This window comes from Urocampus carinirostris, chromosome 20 (assembly GCF_059441175.1).
Source record: "Urocampus carinirostris isolate Australia breed hairy pipefish chromosome 20, RoL_Ucar_1.0, whole genome shotgun sequence".
NCBI classification, from domain to species: Eukaryota; Metazoa; Chordata; class Actinopteri; order Syngnathiformes; family Syngnathidae; genus Urocampus; species Urocampus carinirostris.
This window is the reverse complement of record NC_142368.1, coordinates 17,668,545-17,683,330: the sequence shown is the minus strand read 5'-3', so window position 1 is coordinate 17,683,330 and position 14,786 is coordinate 17,668,545. Positions and strand designations below refer to the sequence as shown.

The 14,786-nt window shown below is 42.2% G+C and overlaps 1 protein-coding gene across 2 annotated transcripts in view; it reads right to left on the bottom strand.

Moving 5' to 3' along the window:
- The window catches only part of plg (plasminogen), a 39,877-nt gene that overhangs the window by 10,856 nt on the left and 14,235 nt on the right, over nucleotides 1-14,786 (bottom strand). For both annotated transcript variants that reach the window (XM_088324747.1, XM_088324746.1), the window contains exons 4-10: nucleotides 13,053-13,167; nucleotides 10,283-10,422; nucleotides 10,096-10,216; nucleotides 6,200-6,318; nucleotides 5,969-6,131; nucleotides 2,040-2,164; nucleotides 1,796-1,955 (exon numbers count right to left, since the gene is read on the bottom strand). In XM_088324747.1, coding sequence (XP_088180873.1) covers nucleotides 1,796-1,955; nucleotides 2,040-2,164; nucleotides 5,969-6,131; nucleotides 6,200-6,318; nucleotides 10,096-10,216; nucleotides 10,283-10,422; nucleotides 13,053-13,167 — 943 coding nt within the window. The remainder of the gene's footprint in view (nucleotides 1-1,795; nucleotides 1,956-2,039; nucleotides 2,165-5,968; nucleotides 6,132-6,199; nucleotides 6,319-10,095; nucleotides 10,217-10,282; nucleotides 10,423-13,052; nucleotides 13,168-14,786) is intronic.

The following is a 14,786-nucleotide window of genomic DNA, read 5'->3' as shown; positions in this document are numbered from 1 at the left end:
AGATTTTGCCAAAAAATGCACTGATTAAAATTAGAGAACACTTTCAGGTGCGTCCCACTTAATGGTGCTAATCTAGCATACTGTGCTAATCTCCTTCATTATCTGTCAACCAGGGTTGGGTAGGGTTACTTTAACTGGATTACTTTCAATTACTTTTGGATGACTCCAATACCAAATATGCTAATAAAAGACAATAGAAACTAAATATGAATCAAATGAGTACATTTTGTGCTGGCTTGGGGAGTAACAGAATACAAGGAACGGCAAAAATGATGTTGGCAAGCTGTTTGGATTTATTTTCATTTTGTTTCTGTCGCACTTTATGTTCGTTTTGCCGGAGATCAAAGCCAGCAGAGTTGTGAGTCATCATTTGATTCATATTTAGTTTCTTTTGTCTTTTATTAGCATATTTGGTATTGGAGTCATCCAACAGTCATTGAAAGTAATCCAGTTAAATTAACCCTACCCAACTCTGCTGTCAACCCCTACTTAACTAGCATTCTAACCGCCAGTTTCACTGACTTTGCAAGATGGTGGGCTGTTCTCAGGGTTGGGTAGGGTTACTTTAACTTGATTACTTTCAATTACTTTTGGATGACTCCAATACCAAATATTCTAATAAAAGACAAAAGAAACTAAACATTGACAGTATTGTACAAAATCATACATGGACTTGCTCCCTCTTATCTTTCAGATCTGATTTGCCCCTACGTCCCGGTCCGAAGCCTACGATCTGAGAGTGCCGGTCTTCTGGTGATCCCAAGAGCAAAGAAGTGTTCTGCTGGTTCGAGAGCGTTCTCCATCCGGGCACCGGTGCTGTGGAATGCTCTTCCCCCCGAGATCCGATCTGCAACCTCAGTGGAAATGTTTAAATCTAAACTTAAAACTCACTTCTACTCCATAGCATATGAATAACCTCTTCGTCTCGTCGGCTGAAAATAGTCTGTGTAATATAGTGTAATAATCTGTGAAGCCCTTTGAGACTCTTCGTGATTTAGGGCTATACAAATAAAGATGACTTGACTTGACTTGACATGCCTCACAAGACGTGGTAAGCTCTCTCTCCTGGCTTTGATCTCTTTGATCTCCGGCAAAACTCACATCAAATGCGACAGAAACAAAATGATAATAGATCCAAACAGCTTGCCAACATCATTTTTGCTGTTCCATGTATTCCGTTACTCACCAAGCCTGCACAAAATGGAGTCATTTTATTCATATTTAGTTTCTTTTGTCTTTTATTAGCATATTTGGTATTGGAGTAATCCAAAAGTCATTGAAAGTAATCCAGTTAAAGTAACCCTACCCAACCCTGGCTGTTCTAATGTGACTGAAAGTAGGTTGTCCAAATGTAAACGAAAGGGATGAATGACCCTATCGGTCATGATCGTTCCGAATCTGATTTAAAAAATATTGAACCCTTACAAAATTTCAAGCTCATTGAAAGCACCATTTTTGGTATCCGGAAGGAACTTAATTCAATCTGAGAGACAAACACTTGGGGCGGCAGTAGCTCAGGAGGTAGAGCGATCGTTTGAGGATTAAGGGATCCCAGTTCAAATCCCGGCTTGTCCGTGTTACATGCCGAAGTGTCCTTGGGTAAGACACTGAATCCCCAACACCCCCAATAAGGTTAGCGTCTTACATGGCTGCAATACAAGGCCGCTATTGGGAAATGTGAAGCACAATGTAAAGCGCTTTGGGAAGCCACTGACTTGAAAAGCGCTATATAAATGCAGATCATTTCATTTCAAATGCAGATCATTTCATAACACTCAAGGCATTGCTTCCTTACGCTGTGGGGTACTGCAGTGGAGTCTTTGAATGCTTGTGTGGACTCATAGAAGACCAGGCCTGGCATTTTTTACCGCTGATGGTCTTAGAGGTCACCCCTCGATAACTAGTGCCATCACCTTCATAGCAGTCTTCATCCTCCGTGGGAATGACTGGTTCGTCTGCAATAGTCATGTGAATAATCTTGACGTGAGATAAAAGACACTTGGACCATTTCCTGTGTGAAGTAGTCTACTGTCAAGAACCTGGTCCCGGTCCATCCCCGCAGGTGGGCACTCTGCAGTACTCCCAGCGGGTTTCGGGGTCCGTGGTGTAGCACCACGGTTTCCTCTCGTTGGCGGGATTCCGGCAGAAGTTGTTGTCCAGACCTCTGTCATGTAAACGGAAAACCAAATTCAGTTCGGTGATACAGTTGACCCAAGCAGCAAATTCAGTTCCTAAGGAATTGATGTTCCTGGAAAAATACCAGTATGTCTGCTAATTTGTGTCGTCTAGGTTTTCGTTTCATCATACCCCCAGCTCGGTGGCCTTGGGGGTATGGCGCCCGCCCCGAGACTGGGAGGTTGTGGTTCAAGCCTCGGCCGAGCTATACCTAAGACTTAACCATTGGTACCCGTTGCCTCCCTGCTTGGCGTTCAGCATTAGGGGGTTTTGTCACCTAATGAATCCCAACACCTCAGTTGGGTTGAGCAAGGGGGCTGGGAATCCCCTCCTCTGAATCAATCTCCCAAAAAGTGTCAGAAATGACTCTAGCCTCCTCCCACTAGGGGGATGTGGCTGTGGTATATATATATAATGTTTTTGTTTCATATTGTTCGGGTCCACAATTGCAATGACATTGTATTATGAGGTAAATAATGTATAAAAAGGTAAGGATTGACCCATACGGGTTTTTGATAGCAGATTCTGATTTTTAGTACTGAGGGGAGGCCGATAACTGATATTCTGAGCCGATGCTCATCTGCTGTAAAAGCTTAAAAGTTGGAGTAGGATTTTTTTTAACAATGCAAAAAGAAACAAAAGAATACAGTGGAACCTCGGTTTTCAAACGCCTCTCAGTTCGGACGAATCGGTGTTCGACCAAAAATTGAGAAATTCTTGCTTCGCTGTTCGGTCCAAAAATCGGAGTTCGAACGCCGGTACGCTAGGGTGCGATGCTGAGCAGCGTACGGGTGTTTTAGCCCCTAATTATGCCTCCGAGGAAGGTCGTTGCAAGGAGCAACGTTGCTACAGGTGAAAAAGGAAATGTTGTTCGTCCAACTATTGCCTTTAAGAAAGACATAATAGCTAAATATGAAAGAGGTGTACGAATTTCAGATCTTGCTAAATCTACTATCAGTACGATAGTAAAGAATAAGGAGGCTGTGAAATCAAGTGATGCGGCTAAGGAAGTTAGCGCTATAAGCAAGCAACTGCCGCAAGTTTTGGAAGAGGTTGAAAAACTTTTGAGGATTTTTCTCTCCCCACCGTCCACCACAAAGGTAAGAAATCCTATTTATAATTCTTTTCTTTATCCTTTTTTTTCATTTTTACACGTTCATTTCGGTACGAAAGATTACGCTAACGCACGATTAGCTTCACGTTTACGTTTATGGTAAACATTCATGGTGTTGGAACGGATTAAAACGATTTACATTACATTTAATGGGAAAAACGATTTCGGTGATTGAACAAATCGGTTTTCGAACAGGGTTCTGGAACGGATTATGGTCGAGAACCGAGGTTCCACTGTATTTGTAATGAATTCAAACAGAACACTAATAGTGCTCGTACAGTGCATGTACAGTAAATCGCGGCAGTAGCTCAGGAGGTAGAGCGCTCGTCTTGGGATCAAGAGATCGCAGTTCGAAATCCCGGCTCCTCCGTGTTACATGTCGAAGTGTCCTTGGGTAAGACACTGAATAAGCCCCCAATAAGCAGGCCAGGGCCTTACATGGCTGCAAGGCCGCTATTGGGAAATGTGAAGCACATTGTAAAGCGCTTTGGGAAGTCTTCATTTCATTTTCTGAAATCTTTTACTGTAAAAAGTAGACTTTCAACACTACTGACTAATGTCTAATCTTCCCCTTTCACATTACTAATAAATGTGGTATTCCTCTTTGGTCTCCCAAAGCCACACAACACAAACAGTAGATAGGTGAGTCACAGAGTTTCAATTCAATTCAAACATTAGTTTACACAAGGAAATCCAATAAAACCAAGGTCTCACCACAATGGTGCCTTAGTCACAGAGATTAGTGAACAACTATGTAGAGCAAATAAGCACAAAATTGACTTCCAAGTAACTCAGAACGTTGGAATGGATGGAACGAGTGTAACCCCTTTTGGACAGTTCCCGAACGTACCAATTCACCATGTGCCATAATGACATCTGATAACATGAAGATTTTTTAATGTAATCAAAACATCCAAGGCTATGTATTGATAAAATCATGTTCTTAATTATGTCGATTGGGGGGCATTCTCATGTACATTACGCAAATTTCTCACTTCTTTGGCTTTCTGACAAATTTAGCTACTTCAATGACCCGATACTGTGAGTGTCAGATATCTAACACCACGCCCATGGAGGTATGATCAGATATATAAGACCACGCTCATAGAGGCATGATCTGGTCAAGCGTCTCTGGTCCATATAAAAAAAGAACTGATCGATGGTTCGCTCTCTTGTCTACTGCCCCGCATGGCGGGTGCTTTATGTGGCCGTGCAGGGGGGGAGGGATTTTGTAAGGTTTATTGTTCTGTATTCTTTATCAATTATCCATTATCCGTCATCGGTCTAATCATAATACCCTACAATGCCAAGGGGCCGAGACACTTGCTCTTAGCCAAGAGGCTGAGTCAAGGTCCTAGCCACAGAGCCAAGCAGCGATCAGTGCAAATGCACCGTTCCCGGGGGTAGTGCAAGCCTACACTGCGGCTTTGAGTTCAGCACGTGGGCCACACGTTGCGACCAACCAGAGTACTAAACCAAATCTCTCCGCAACAACAAGTAAGAGGACGGTTTCAAATTCAACACCATGTTTGCTTGTTCTTGGTAATTAGCGTTTTTTTCTGTACAATGGAATATCCCTAAATCAACATGCATTATAGCGCAAAACTTTGTGCTAGTAACTTCCAGACTGCCAGCGGTCGAAAACTCCCATAATCTCCGCCCCTCCTCTCCTTTTTTTTCTATCATTGATTCACTGTGTTAATAAATTGTGTGCGCGCCATTTAAATTGGCCTGGTTCATTGATTCCATTTTCTTAGGATTAGTCATTCATTTCAGAACTCAAAGAACTCCAATAATTACATAATATTATCAGTGTAGGAAATTCTAGCATCCCTCACAGAAAAAAAGATTTATGGTAGAGCACCAGCAACACCTAGAGGCAAATTCGTTTACTGCAGTAAAGAATAATTCATTTCAAGACAGAAAATCCCTACAACTGTGTACAATAAACATGCATTACAACAAGGCTACTATAGTACTCTATATAAAGCCTACTTGTGAACTACTAGTCGTGGTCGATTATTATAGCGTTTAGCTACATAGAGTTGCCTCCAGTGTTGGTGATGTTCACACTAATATGTCTTAACTTATATAGACACAAGGGTCAATATTACTTAATAAACAGATTGTACAGACTACGATCGGAAGCGAAGTACCGAGAAGCAAATCTGAGTTCGCAATAGCGTGAATTGGAGTGAGACAACACAGATTTTGTCTGCACATTGAGGACACTTCCTAGACATTTCAGTCAAGGTTGGTCACAAAGAGCAGGGAGAAAAAAAAGACAGTAAATGCGAATATGAAAATATTCGCCACAGCCCTAACTCTCGCTCCAGTCTGCGCACAGTGCGTAGTGGGGACTGCTTCCTGCTCGAGTGGCCCCACCCCCGGTTGCTCCTCCAATCAGAAGGCCCGGGGTGGGTAGTGTCAGAAACAGAAGGCAAGGAAGGGAGAGAAAGGGCTTGGTAGTAGCCCGGGATTGTGCCAGTAAACGACGCGCTGAAAAAATATGCCGATACCGATATCCTTCAAATTTGTCCCGCCTGATAATCGGTTGACCCTTGTCCAAAAGGTCCCACCAAATGCATAACACACCCACCAGGGAAAGCTCCACCCATTGGATTTAGCACATTAACATATCTCAAAAAGTTTCAAAATACGTTTGTTCCGAGGACTCACTTGCAGGGGTAGTTTTCAGGCGAGCGGTTGTGCTTATGAGGCTCTTGGGCAGACCAGCTCTGACACGTCTTCCCAGACTCCGTCACTGCGATGCTTCCCCTGTAAGCACTGCCGTCCCCGGTGGCGCAGGTGGTCTCCGGGGCCACGGTTGACATTTCCGACGCTGGAGAAGACAAAATGTCTTACAAAAGCTTGTTCTCTAAAAATGAGTCTGCAAACTCTTTAGCTTACTGCAGCGAGGAATGGAACAAAATTCCCATCTCTTTTGGGGGTTGGTCGTGAAGCACCATGGCTTCGGGTCTCCGTCTGGGTTTCTGCAGAAGTTCTCTTCCAGATACTTTTCAGGGAGCCTGAAAGTGTACAGGGATGATATTAAATTAACCCCCAAAAATTCTTAAACCATTGGCCAACCACTTCGCTTATTGTAGGTACCGTATTTTCTGCAATATAAGGCGCACCCTAAAGTCTTTTGTGATATATTTTTCATAAATAAGGTGTACTAGACTATATAGCTCGTGGAATTAAGACTACAGTAAGTGCTAGGGTTGTTTCCAAAATAAATTAATCCATTCAAATTAAAATAACATATTTAAAGGAACATGATACATTCAGTTTGTCACTTAAACAATTTTAAGTAACAACTAGACAATTCCCGCGGCAATTGTAAGAGTTGTGATTAATCTGGAAGATGATCCCGGCATGTATATATAACCCCAGTTGTTAGCATTATGAGTTAGCATAAAGTTTTTAACTCAGAGATGTTTCTGTCATTTTTTACTTGATTCTGTGCGGGGACTCCGCAAGTTCATTTGAGATAGGCCCACAACCGTTAGCAACAAGGATATGCCTTGTGGAGGTCTAAAAAACACATTCATGGTAATAACATAGTATTAACACTATTATTACACATTAAACATTTTTAAATGTACATGTTCAAAAGGAATGAGCCATTCTATTTGAATTGGCCCATCCGGAATGCATTGAGCACATTCTATTTGCTGAGTCGTTTTTCAGCATGAAGAAGTTAGCATTTAGCCGTAAGCATCACTTTATAGGATTTATCCGTTAACATAACTCATCAACATGAGTCCATTAGCATAATTTGTAAATATGAAGTCGTTAAAATATAGCCATTAACAAAATTGTTTTAGCATGAAGAAGTTAGCATTTAGCCGTTAGCATAACTTTTTAGCATGTGCCCATTAGCATAACTCATTAACATGAGTCCATTAGCATAATTTGTAAATATGAAGTCGTTAAAATATTGCCATTACCAAGATTTTTTAGCATGAAGCAGTTATTATTTAGCCGTTAGCATCACTTTTTAGCATGTGCCCATTAGCATAACTCATTAACATGAGGCCATTAGCATAATTTGTAAATAGGAAGTCGTTAAAATATTGCCATTACCAAGATTTTTTAGCATGAAGCAGTTATTATTTAGCCGTTAGCATCACTTTTTAGCATGTACCCATTAGCATAACTCATTAACATGAGGCCATTAGCATTATTTGTAAATATGATGTAATTAAAATATAGCCATTACTAAAAAAAATTACCATGAAGAAGTTAGCATTGCCGACAGTGTTTACAGCTAGCTTGCGCTAATATTTGGGCTGGCTGTGCATCCTCTCGCTAGCATCCACGCTTTGGAATTCACCATTTACCCATGGTTAAAGGTAATGTGGGTCGGGCCCCCTCAAGCCACCCTGGACAGTCCCTGCTTAGTCCCTACTCCCCTCTGGAAAAACCCTCGTTTCCATGACTACCCATAGAAATGAATGGGCCCATGTATTCCGGATGGGAGAATCTCAAAATACATTAGTCCGGATGGGGACTTTTTTTTTTTTTTACTGTAAACGTTTCACAAAGGCAGAGAATTTAAACGAGTACGTCATTTTGTTGGCAGCACGGCGATGCAGTGGTTAGCGCGTGTGCGGCAAAGTTCTGAGGTCATGAGGTCGAACCTCCTGTGTGGAGTTTGCATGTTCTCCCTGTGCTTGCGTGGGTTTCCTACCACATTCCAAAAACATGCATGTCAGGCGAATTGGCCGGTCCAAATTGTCCCTAAGTGTGAATGAGCGAGAAAATTATCTGTCCCTGTGTGGCCTGCGACTAGTTTCAACCAGTTCAGGGTGTCCCCTGCCCACTGTCCGAAGATAGCTGGGATGGGCTCCAGCGTCCCCGCGACCCTACTGAGGATAAGCGGTGCAGATAATGGATGGATGGACGTCATTTTGTACAAAATGTTACCATAAACAAAGAACTTTATTCGCGTAATCAAAGTACGTTTCATACGGACAGTTATGAGTTCTAAGCTTCTCTTTTGTTTCCTTTTGGCAACCAACAATTACCATGTTAACCACAAGAGGGCACTCAAAGACCCCCCTGTGTTTCTCAAAGTCAGAACAGTTACCTAATGCAGTATCATTTAATGCAGGGGTGTCAAACTCATTTTAACTCGGGGGGCCACACAATAGAACAAACATTCTGTCGGTGGCCGGACTAGTAGATTAAAGAGAAAGAAAAAGAGAGATAAAGAAATAAGAGAAAGAGGGAGGGAAAAGGAGAGAGGGCGGGACAAAGAAAGAAAGAGAGAGGGAGAGAGTGTGAGAAACAAAAAAGATAAAAAGTCGTGAGTGAGGGGGAAAATAAAGGGAGCGGAAGAAAGAAATCCAAAGAGAAATAGAAAAGACAGAAGGAGAGAAAAGAGAAAAGAAAGCGCGAAGGGTAGGAAGATAGAAAGAGAGAAAAGGAAAAAAGGAAGTTAGAGCAAAAGAAGTTAAAAATACACACAGAGAGAAAAAGACAGAGCAACAAAGGAAGAGAAAAAGACACAGAGTGGGAGAAAAGGGGTGGAAAAGAAAGAGAGAGAGAGAAAAAAATACAAGTACAGTGGAAATGCTAAGGGGTTAAAAAATAAATATCTAAATGAAGGTTTTGTCTATTTTCACAAATAATCGATCGACCAATTAAATTGAAGTGTCATGATTACCAATTTGGATCACCTGTTCCTGCTCATTTGGCGCCAGCCGTTGCGAGCTTTCTGATTGGTTCCCTGTCCCTTTTTTAAGCCCAGTCCTGTCGCTCTTCTTTTGTCAGTCCGTCAGCGAACCTCTGTTGTTACAGGGCAAGCATTTTTGACCCTGACTCCCGCCTGTCCTGTTTTGCACCCGTTTTTCCACCTGTCAGTTCCTGATCTCCCCGTTTGTCTCCGGCTACGACGTGTTTTTGATTCTGATCACGTCTGCTCTCCCGTCCCAGCTTATGACCCGTTTTTGATCCTGAGAGACGCAGAGAGTGAAAGAGACGGAGAGTGGGAGAAAAGGGGTGGAAAAGAGAGAAGGAGAGAGAGAGAGAAAGAAATACAAGTACAGTGTCTTTGTTCGAGGCACCTGTCTTTGGCAACATCAAGTGGACCTATTTCAACCTGCAGCTTGTCTTTCTCTTGCGCTTCTCTGAGTGTTGTCTCGCGGGCCGGATTCTATCCCTTAGCGGGCCTGATCTGGCCCGTGGGCCGCCTGTGATTTAATCCATTTGCAATTTCATCCGTCTTATAAATTGCACCAGATTATGTTGAAGATAAGACCAATTTGTTGAATCGTCTCATACGTGTTCAAAGAATGCAGGAATCAAAATGACGTAAGAGGGAGTTCTTTTTTATTGATACACAATTTCAACAAGAGACTCAGCGAATCAAAGATATGCGCGTGTCTTTATAGTTTTCAACATAGCACGTGTACCCGGTTTGGCCCCGTCCCTTTTCACGCCTGAAGGCGTACATGCCCAGAGTTCCGTCCTTATTTGGAAGTGTTTTTAAGTTTATGCCAGTTTATGTCACCTTGCCCTTTGCAGTTATCTGTTGTCCTCCCTTAAGGAGGATTGTTTATATTAATTCGTCCGCCGAGACCTTCCCGAGATGTAAGCAACATTTCTCCCAACTGTAAGCAAGTCTTTCTACATTTCTTTCTAAATGTAAGCAAATCTATTCTACAAATGCAAGTTTATTTTCTACATGGATGGATTTCAAGCACCTCTACCAACATGAAATCGGGAATATTTTTGGCCAAAGGGATACGAATAATTTTTGCGTTATCCGAGTTGAAGGGTAGGGTAAAGAGGCTTACGCATCGGGGGTGTATCCGTGGTTATGAGGTTCCTGCGCGTCCCAGCGCTGGCAGGCTATCCCGCTCTCTGTGACAGAGGCCTTACCTCTGTAGTCTTCGCCGTTGCAGTGGATGCAGTCCTCTGTCACGACACAAGGGGGCAGTCCAGATAGGCTTCACACGCTAGCAACCTCGAGTTTTATCTTACCTGTGCAGCTGGGAACGTTGCAGTGCTCCCAGCGGGTGTCAGGGTCAAGTGTGTAACACCAAGGACCTCCTGCGTCTCCGTCAGGGTTCCTGCAGAAGTTGGACTCCAGGTCCGCCTTAGGGTGGCTCTCTGGCGTCATGCTGCAATATTACACAATAATATATGCCTCGAACTGCATGTATTTACCGTAAATTCCGGACTATAAGCCGCTACTTTTTTCCCCAAACGTTCAACCCTGCGGCTTATTCAGTGTTTCGGCCAATTTATGTCATTTTTCTAGTACAAAAGGTAAGATTTAGATCGGTGGAATATATGCGCCGAGGACGACTGCAACTTCTTAGCTTGTGCACAAATTAAATTAGCGAAAAATTACACTCATCATGCAAATTGCTAAAAGAAAGGCACACGACGACTTTGGTGGAGTCAGTTATACGGAGGAAGATGGGGATGGTTTACCATGATTTTTACAAGTACGGTGTATTTTTTTTAACAGACCCGTTTACTGTTCTACGAGCGTGTTGCTACCTGTCACAGTCCCGGTTTGGGATGAAAGTTATGTTATTATTATTAAAGCTTTGAAAACTTTGTCGATGTACCGTCTTTCTTTGTAAATATGTGTAACCACGTATAATGTGTATTTGCAACTGTATATTTTTGTAATGTATTTATTTTAGAGACTTATTTGATATGTTTTCGAGGGGCGAATCTAAAAGAAGGGGCAAAAAACAACGGGGGCTGACGGGAAGTGGAGTAAAGGTGAGACGTGTTTTTGGACGCAGCGGACAATAGTGGATATGTATTTTTCCCACCCTTACCTTTGGAAATATACACTTTTTTTCCTTGGATTACTTTCCCGGACTCTGCAGGTCTGCATCAAACCTTAAGTAGCGGTATCATTTACCCTTCATTTTGCCGGCTGTAGTTTTCGGACTGTGAACTTTATACAGTTACAATCGGGTCACTTTTGTGATTGTGTCACATGTTTTAATGTGGGCGCATGCGGCTTATATACAGGTGCGGCTTGTGTAAGTACAAAGGCGGTTATCCTCTTAAAAAGGGGTGGGTGCGGCTTATAATCAGGTGCGCTCTATAGTCCGGAATTTACGGTATATTTATTTGCTTCAATGAAGAGTGAGAAAGTGTTGCCACCATGTCACTAGGGGGTAATACATGAAACCGAAATAAGGGATTACGCCAGAACAGGTTTATAATCTTTGTTGAATTTAGCCTCCAGTTGGTTGCACGAAAGCAGGTTAAATTTAGCTTTGATCAGTTACTCTGGTGATTATTCACTACAGCGGGGCTCTCCAACATGGTGTCGGCAGTCACCAGGTGGCCCCTGAAGAACACCAGAGTATCCTGCAGACTAGTTCTGAAAAAAGCTCACCAGTGACCGGTGGGTCATTGTGATTTTCTGGTAATTGGGTTTCTAACTGACATGATGTTACAGTTCTAGTGGTGGACTTAACTTCTAAAAATGACAGCCTGGTAGTAACATATTCACACCACAGCAATAACAATATTTGATATTTCAGAAATGGACATTGCGCCAATCAGCAACAAAAATTAGCTCGCGGCTTCAAAAAGGTTGGTGACCCTACTGTATAGCTAGCTTGCTCCAGACCAGGCTAAGATGATCCCCAGAGTCACATCTGGTACCCCTACTCTCAGTTGTTTGGGTTTTGGAGCATGTCCAAGGATGTTGCATTAATGTATTCATATTGCATTGGAATTTTACGTTTAGGCTATATTGTCATTAATAAAACTCTGTTGGCTGTATAATTGGAACAGTCATTTTATATCACTGCTATGACAAGCATGGAGGCTTGTCAAATTGCCATTTTGGGCAAAAACTTGCAGAGAGAGATAATAATAATAATAATAATAATAATTTCCTTGTATTGTCATTCTGTGTAACAATGCACACAGAACGAAATGTCGATTGCACCTGACCCGTTGTAGCGAGCCGATGCAGCCGCAGCCAACAGAGGGCGCCGCCGACCACTTTTTAAGTCTTAGGAATGACTCGGCCGGGGCGCGAACCACCGACCTCCCAGTCTCAAAGCGGGCGCCTTACCATCTAGGCTACTGAGCTGGTAATCAGCTTCCTCCCTCCATTTCACCATACCCCCTGCCCACCTCAGCTCCATGAAGAGAAGAGCTTTCAGCCGCTCTGCCCCCCAGCTCTGGAACTCATTGCCACCTGACCTCTGAAATTCAGTGACCCTGTCCACACTCAAACCTTGCCTCTTCAGACTTGCCTGTTCTTGACCATCTGCCTCACATACCGCCCCCTTTTAACTCTGTTGTTTTGCCATTTATTACTTGCTAGTTTTACTGTTCCTTTATTGTTGTGTCCTACTTATATGTTAGCAACCTTGGGTAACCTGAAAATGTGCTTCAAAATACAATGTATTATTATTACTTGACAAGGGTAATATTGTGTATATATCTCCACCTCCCATTTATCTGTTCCCTCGTCAAAGAGAGAGGGGTTTGTTCCTTATCATTGGATAAATGCCTTAACCAGGAATCAAACCCCGGCCTTCCGCATGGCAGGCAAAAAAAACATACCACTAAACTACTGAATTGCGTTTTTGTACAAACAGCATAGTTTCTGGCCACCTTGTGCAATTGCCAATATTTCTCCCATTCTTTTACAAACGTGCCCCTGTCAAATTGCCCCGCCCAGAAGAGCTCAAGCAGTGTTTATTCAGTTAGCCTGGATGTTTTTATTCTACTTTTGTGCAATACCCCTCTAGCCACCTACTTGGGCCTGTGCGGATATTTTGCGTCCCATCGCTGGCATATCTTTCCAGACTTTGTTTTCGTCTTTGTTCCTCGGTAGTCTTTTCCGATACCGTTCACACACTCCAGGAGGTAATCTGTAAGATCAGAAAATCGTATCAGTGCTGTTGTGTTGTAGTGAAGTCGGATGTTTACAGGCCTCAGCTCAAAGGGGAGAAGAGCTTTCAGCTGCTCTGTCCCCCAGCTCTGGAACTCATTGTCGCCTGACCTCCGAAATTCTGCAACCCTGTCCACTACACAGCATCATCCCCAAACAGAAGAGCAGCTTCAGTCACGGACTGCTGTCACAGTCTTGTTCCACAAACAGACAGAGGAGATCATTTCTTCCTCATGCCATGAGGCTCTTTAACTCCACCCGGGGGAGTAAAAGCCCACCCCCACATTTGCATATTACCCTATTTTTATTACAGTGTGTATTTTCTGTAGCACTATCTACAGCAAAACATTACATTGGGTATTTTTGTATTCTATCTTTATTTTATTATTTTATTTTTCAAAACAAGGATACTGCTGGAAGTGTGAATTTCCCTACGGGGATGAATAAAGTATAGATCTAAATTGGGTTGCTATTGGGTTCCAACAGTAAAAAAACAACAACAGTTAAACAGTATCTTGCTTTTAGGTTTTAACCGCTAAACCTATCCTGAGGCCATCTGCTACCATCCCTATCAGTGTAAGCCTCCTATGGGTCCCTTTCCTCACATGGTTAGTCTGTACCTCACCATAATCACATTTTATTTTTATTACTAGTAATTTTGTTTTTATTGTATTTTAACCATTCTATGTGTTTTTATATTAGGTGTTTGGCGGGGATAAAGAAGGGGATTTTATTGCCTTGTACACCTAATTTACACCAGGGGTCTGCAACATTTTTCAAGTATTGAGCTACTTTTTGTTACTAATTAGCGTAAAATTTACCCAATTTGATATGCATTTCTAGAATAGAAACTTGGCTGGATGTCTTGCTAAAGAGCTCAAAAGGTAGTTTGATAGTTTGAAAAGTAAACAGGTAAAAAAACTAAAAGGAGGCTAGCTAGCTAAATAGTCTGATAGAAAGCTAAAAACAAAGCTAGATAGCTAGCTAGAAAGGAGGCCAAAATTTAGCTTGATTAGCAAAATAAGACAAATGTTAGCATAAAAGGACTGATATTTTTAAACAAATACCTTTAAATCCTAACATAAAACTATGTTACCTGAGTAAAAGTAAGTAACCCGAACAGCATGCATTCCGTGCAGATGCTTAACTTAACTTAATAATTGATGTTTTATGTCCGGTTTTGGGCCTGGGCCCAAGATCTTACCTTTACTTTGTATTGATTCTGCTCTCAGCAGCTATGCTACGTATTTGCTAGCTGGCTCACAATGTTTCTAAGACCATTAGTGTGGCGCAACAAGGGTTGCTGACTAGTCAAAATGTTATATATTTTGGGATTTTGGTGTTGTTTTGTAAAGCAGAAAAAGTGGAGTACCAGTATATCACCACTAGATGACAGTCTCACAGGTCAGAGAAGGGTGTTTGGGGCAAGTCTCACGGGACCTCACGTGATTTAGTGAGACTTGCTCAATAAATCACTCTTAATGGCAACAAGTAAATGGTGTCGTGTGAGACTGACATTTACCATCTATTTTGCAGATTAGGTAAAAGAACAACAAAACCAAAAGAAAAAAAACAAAAATATATAAAACAAATGTGTAA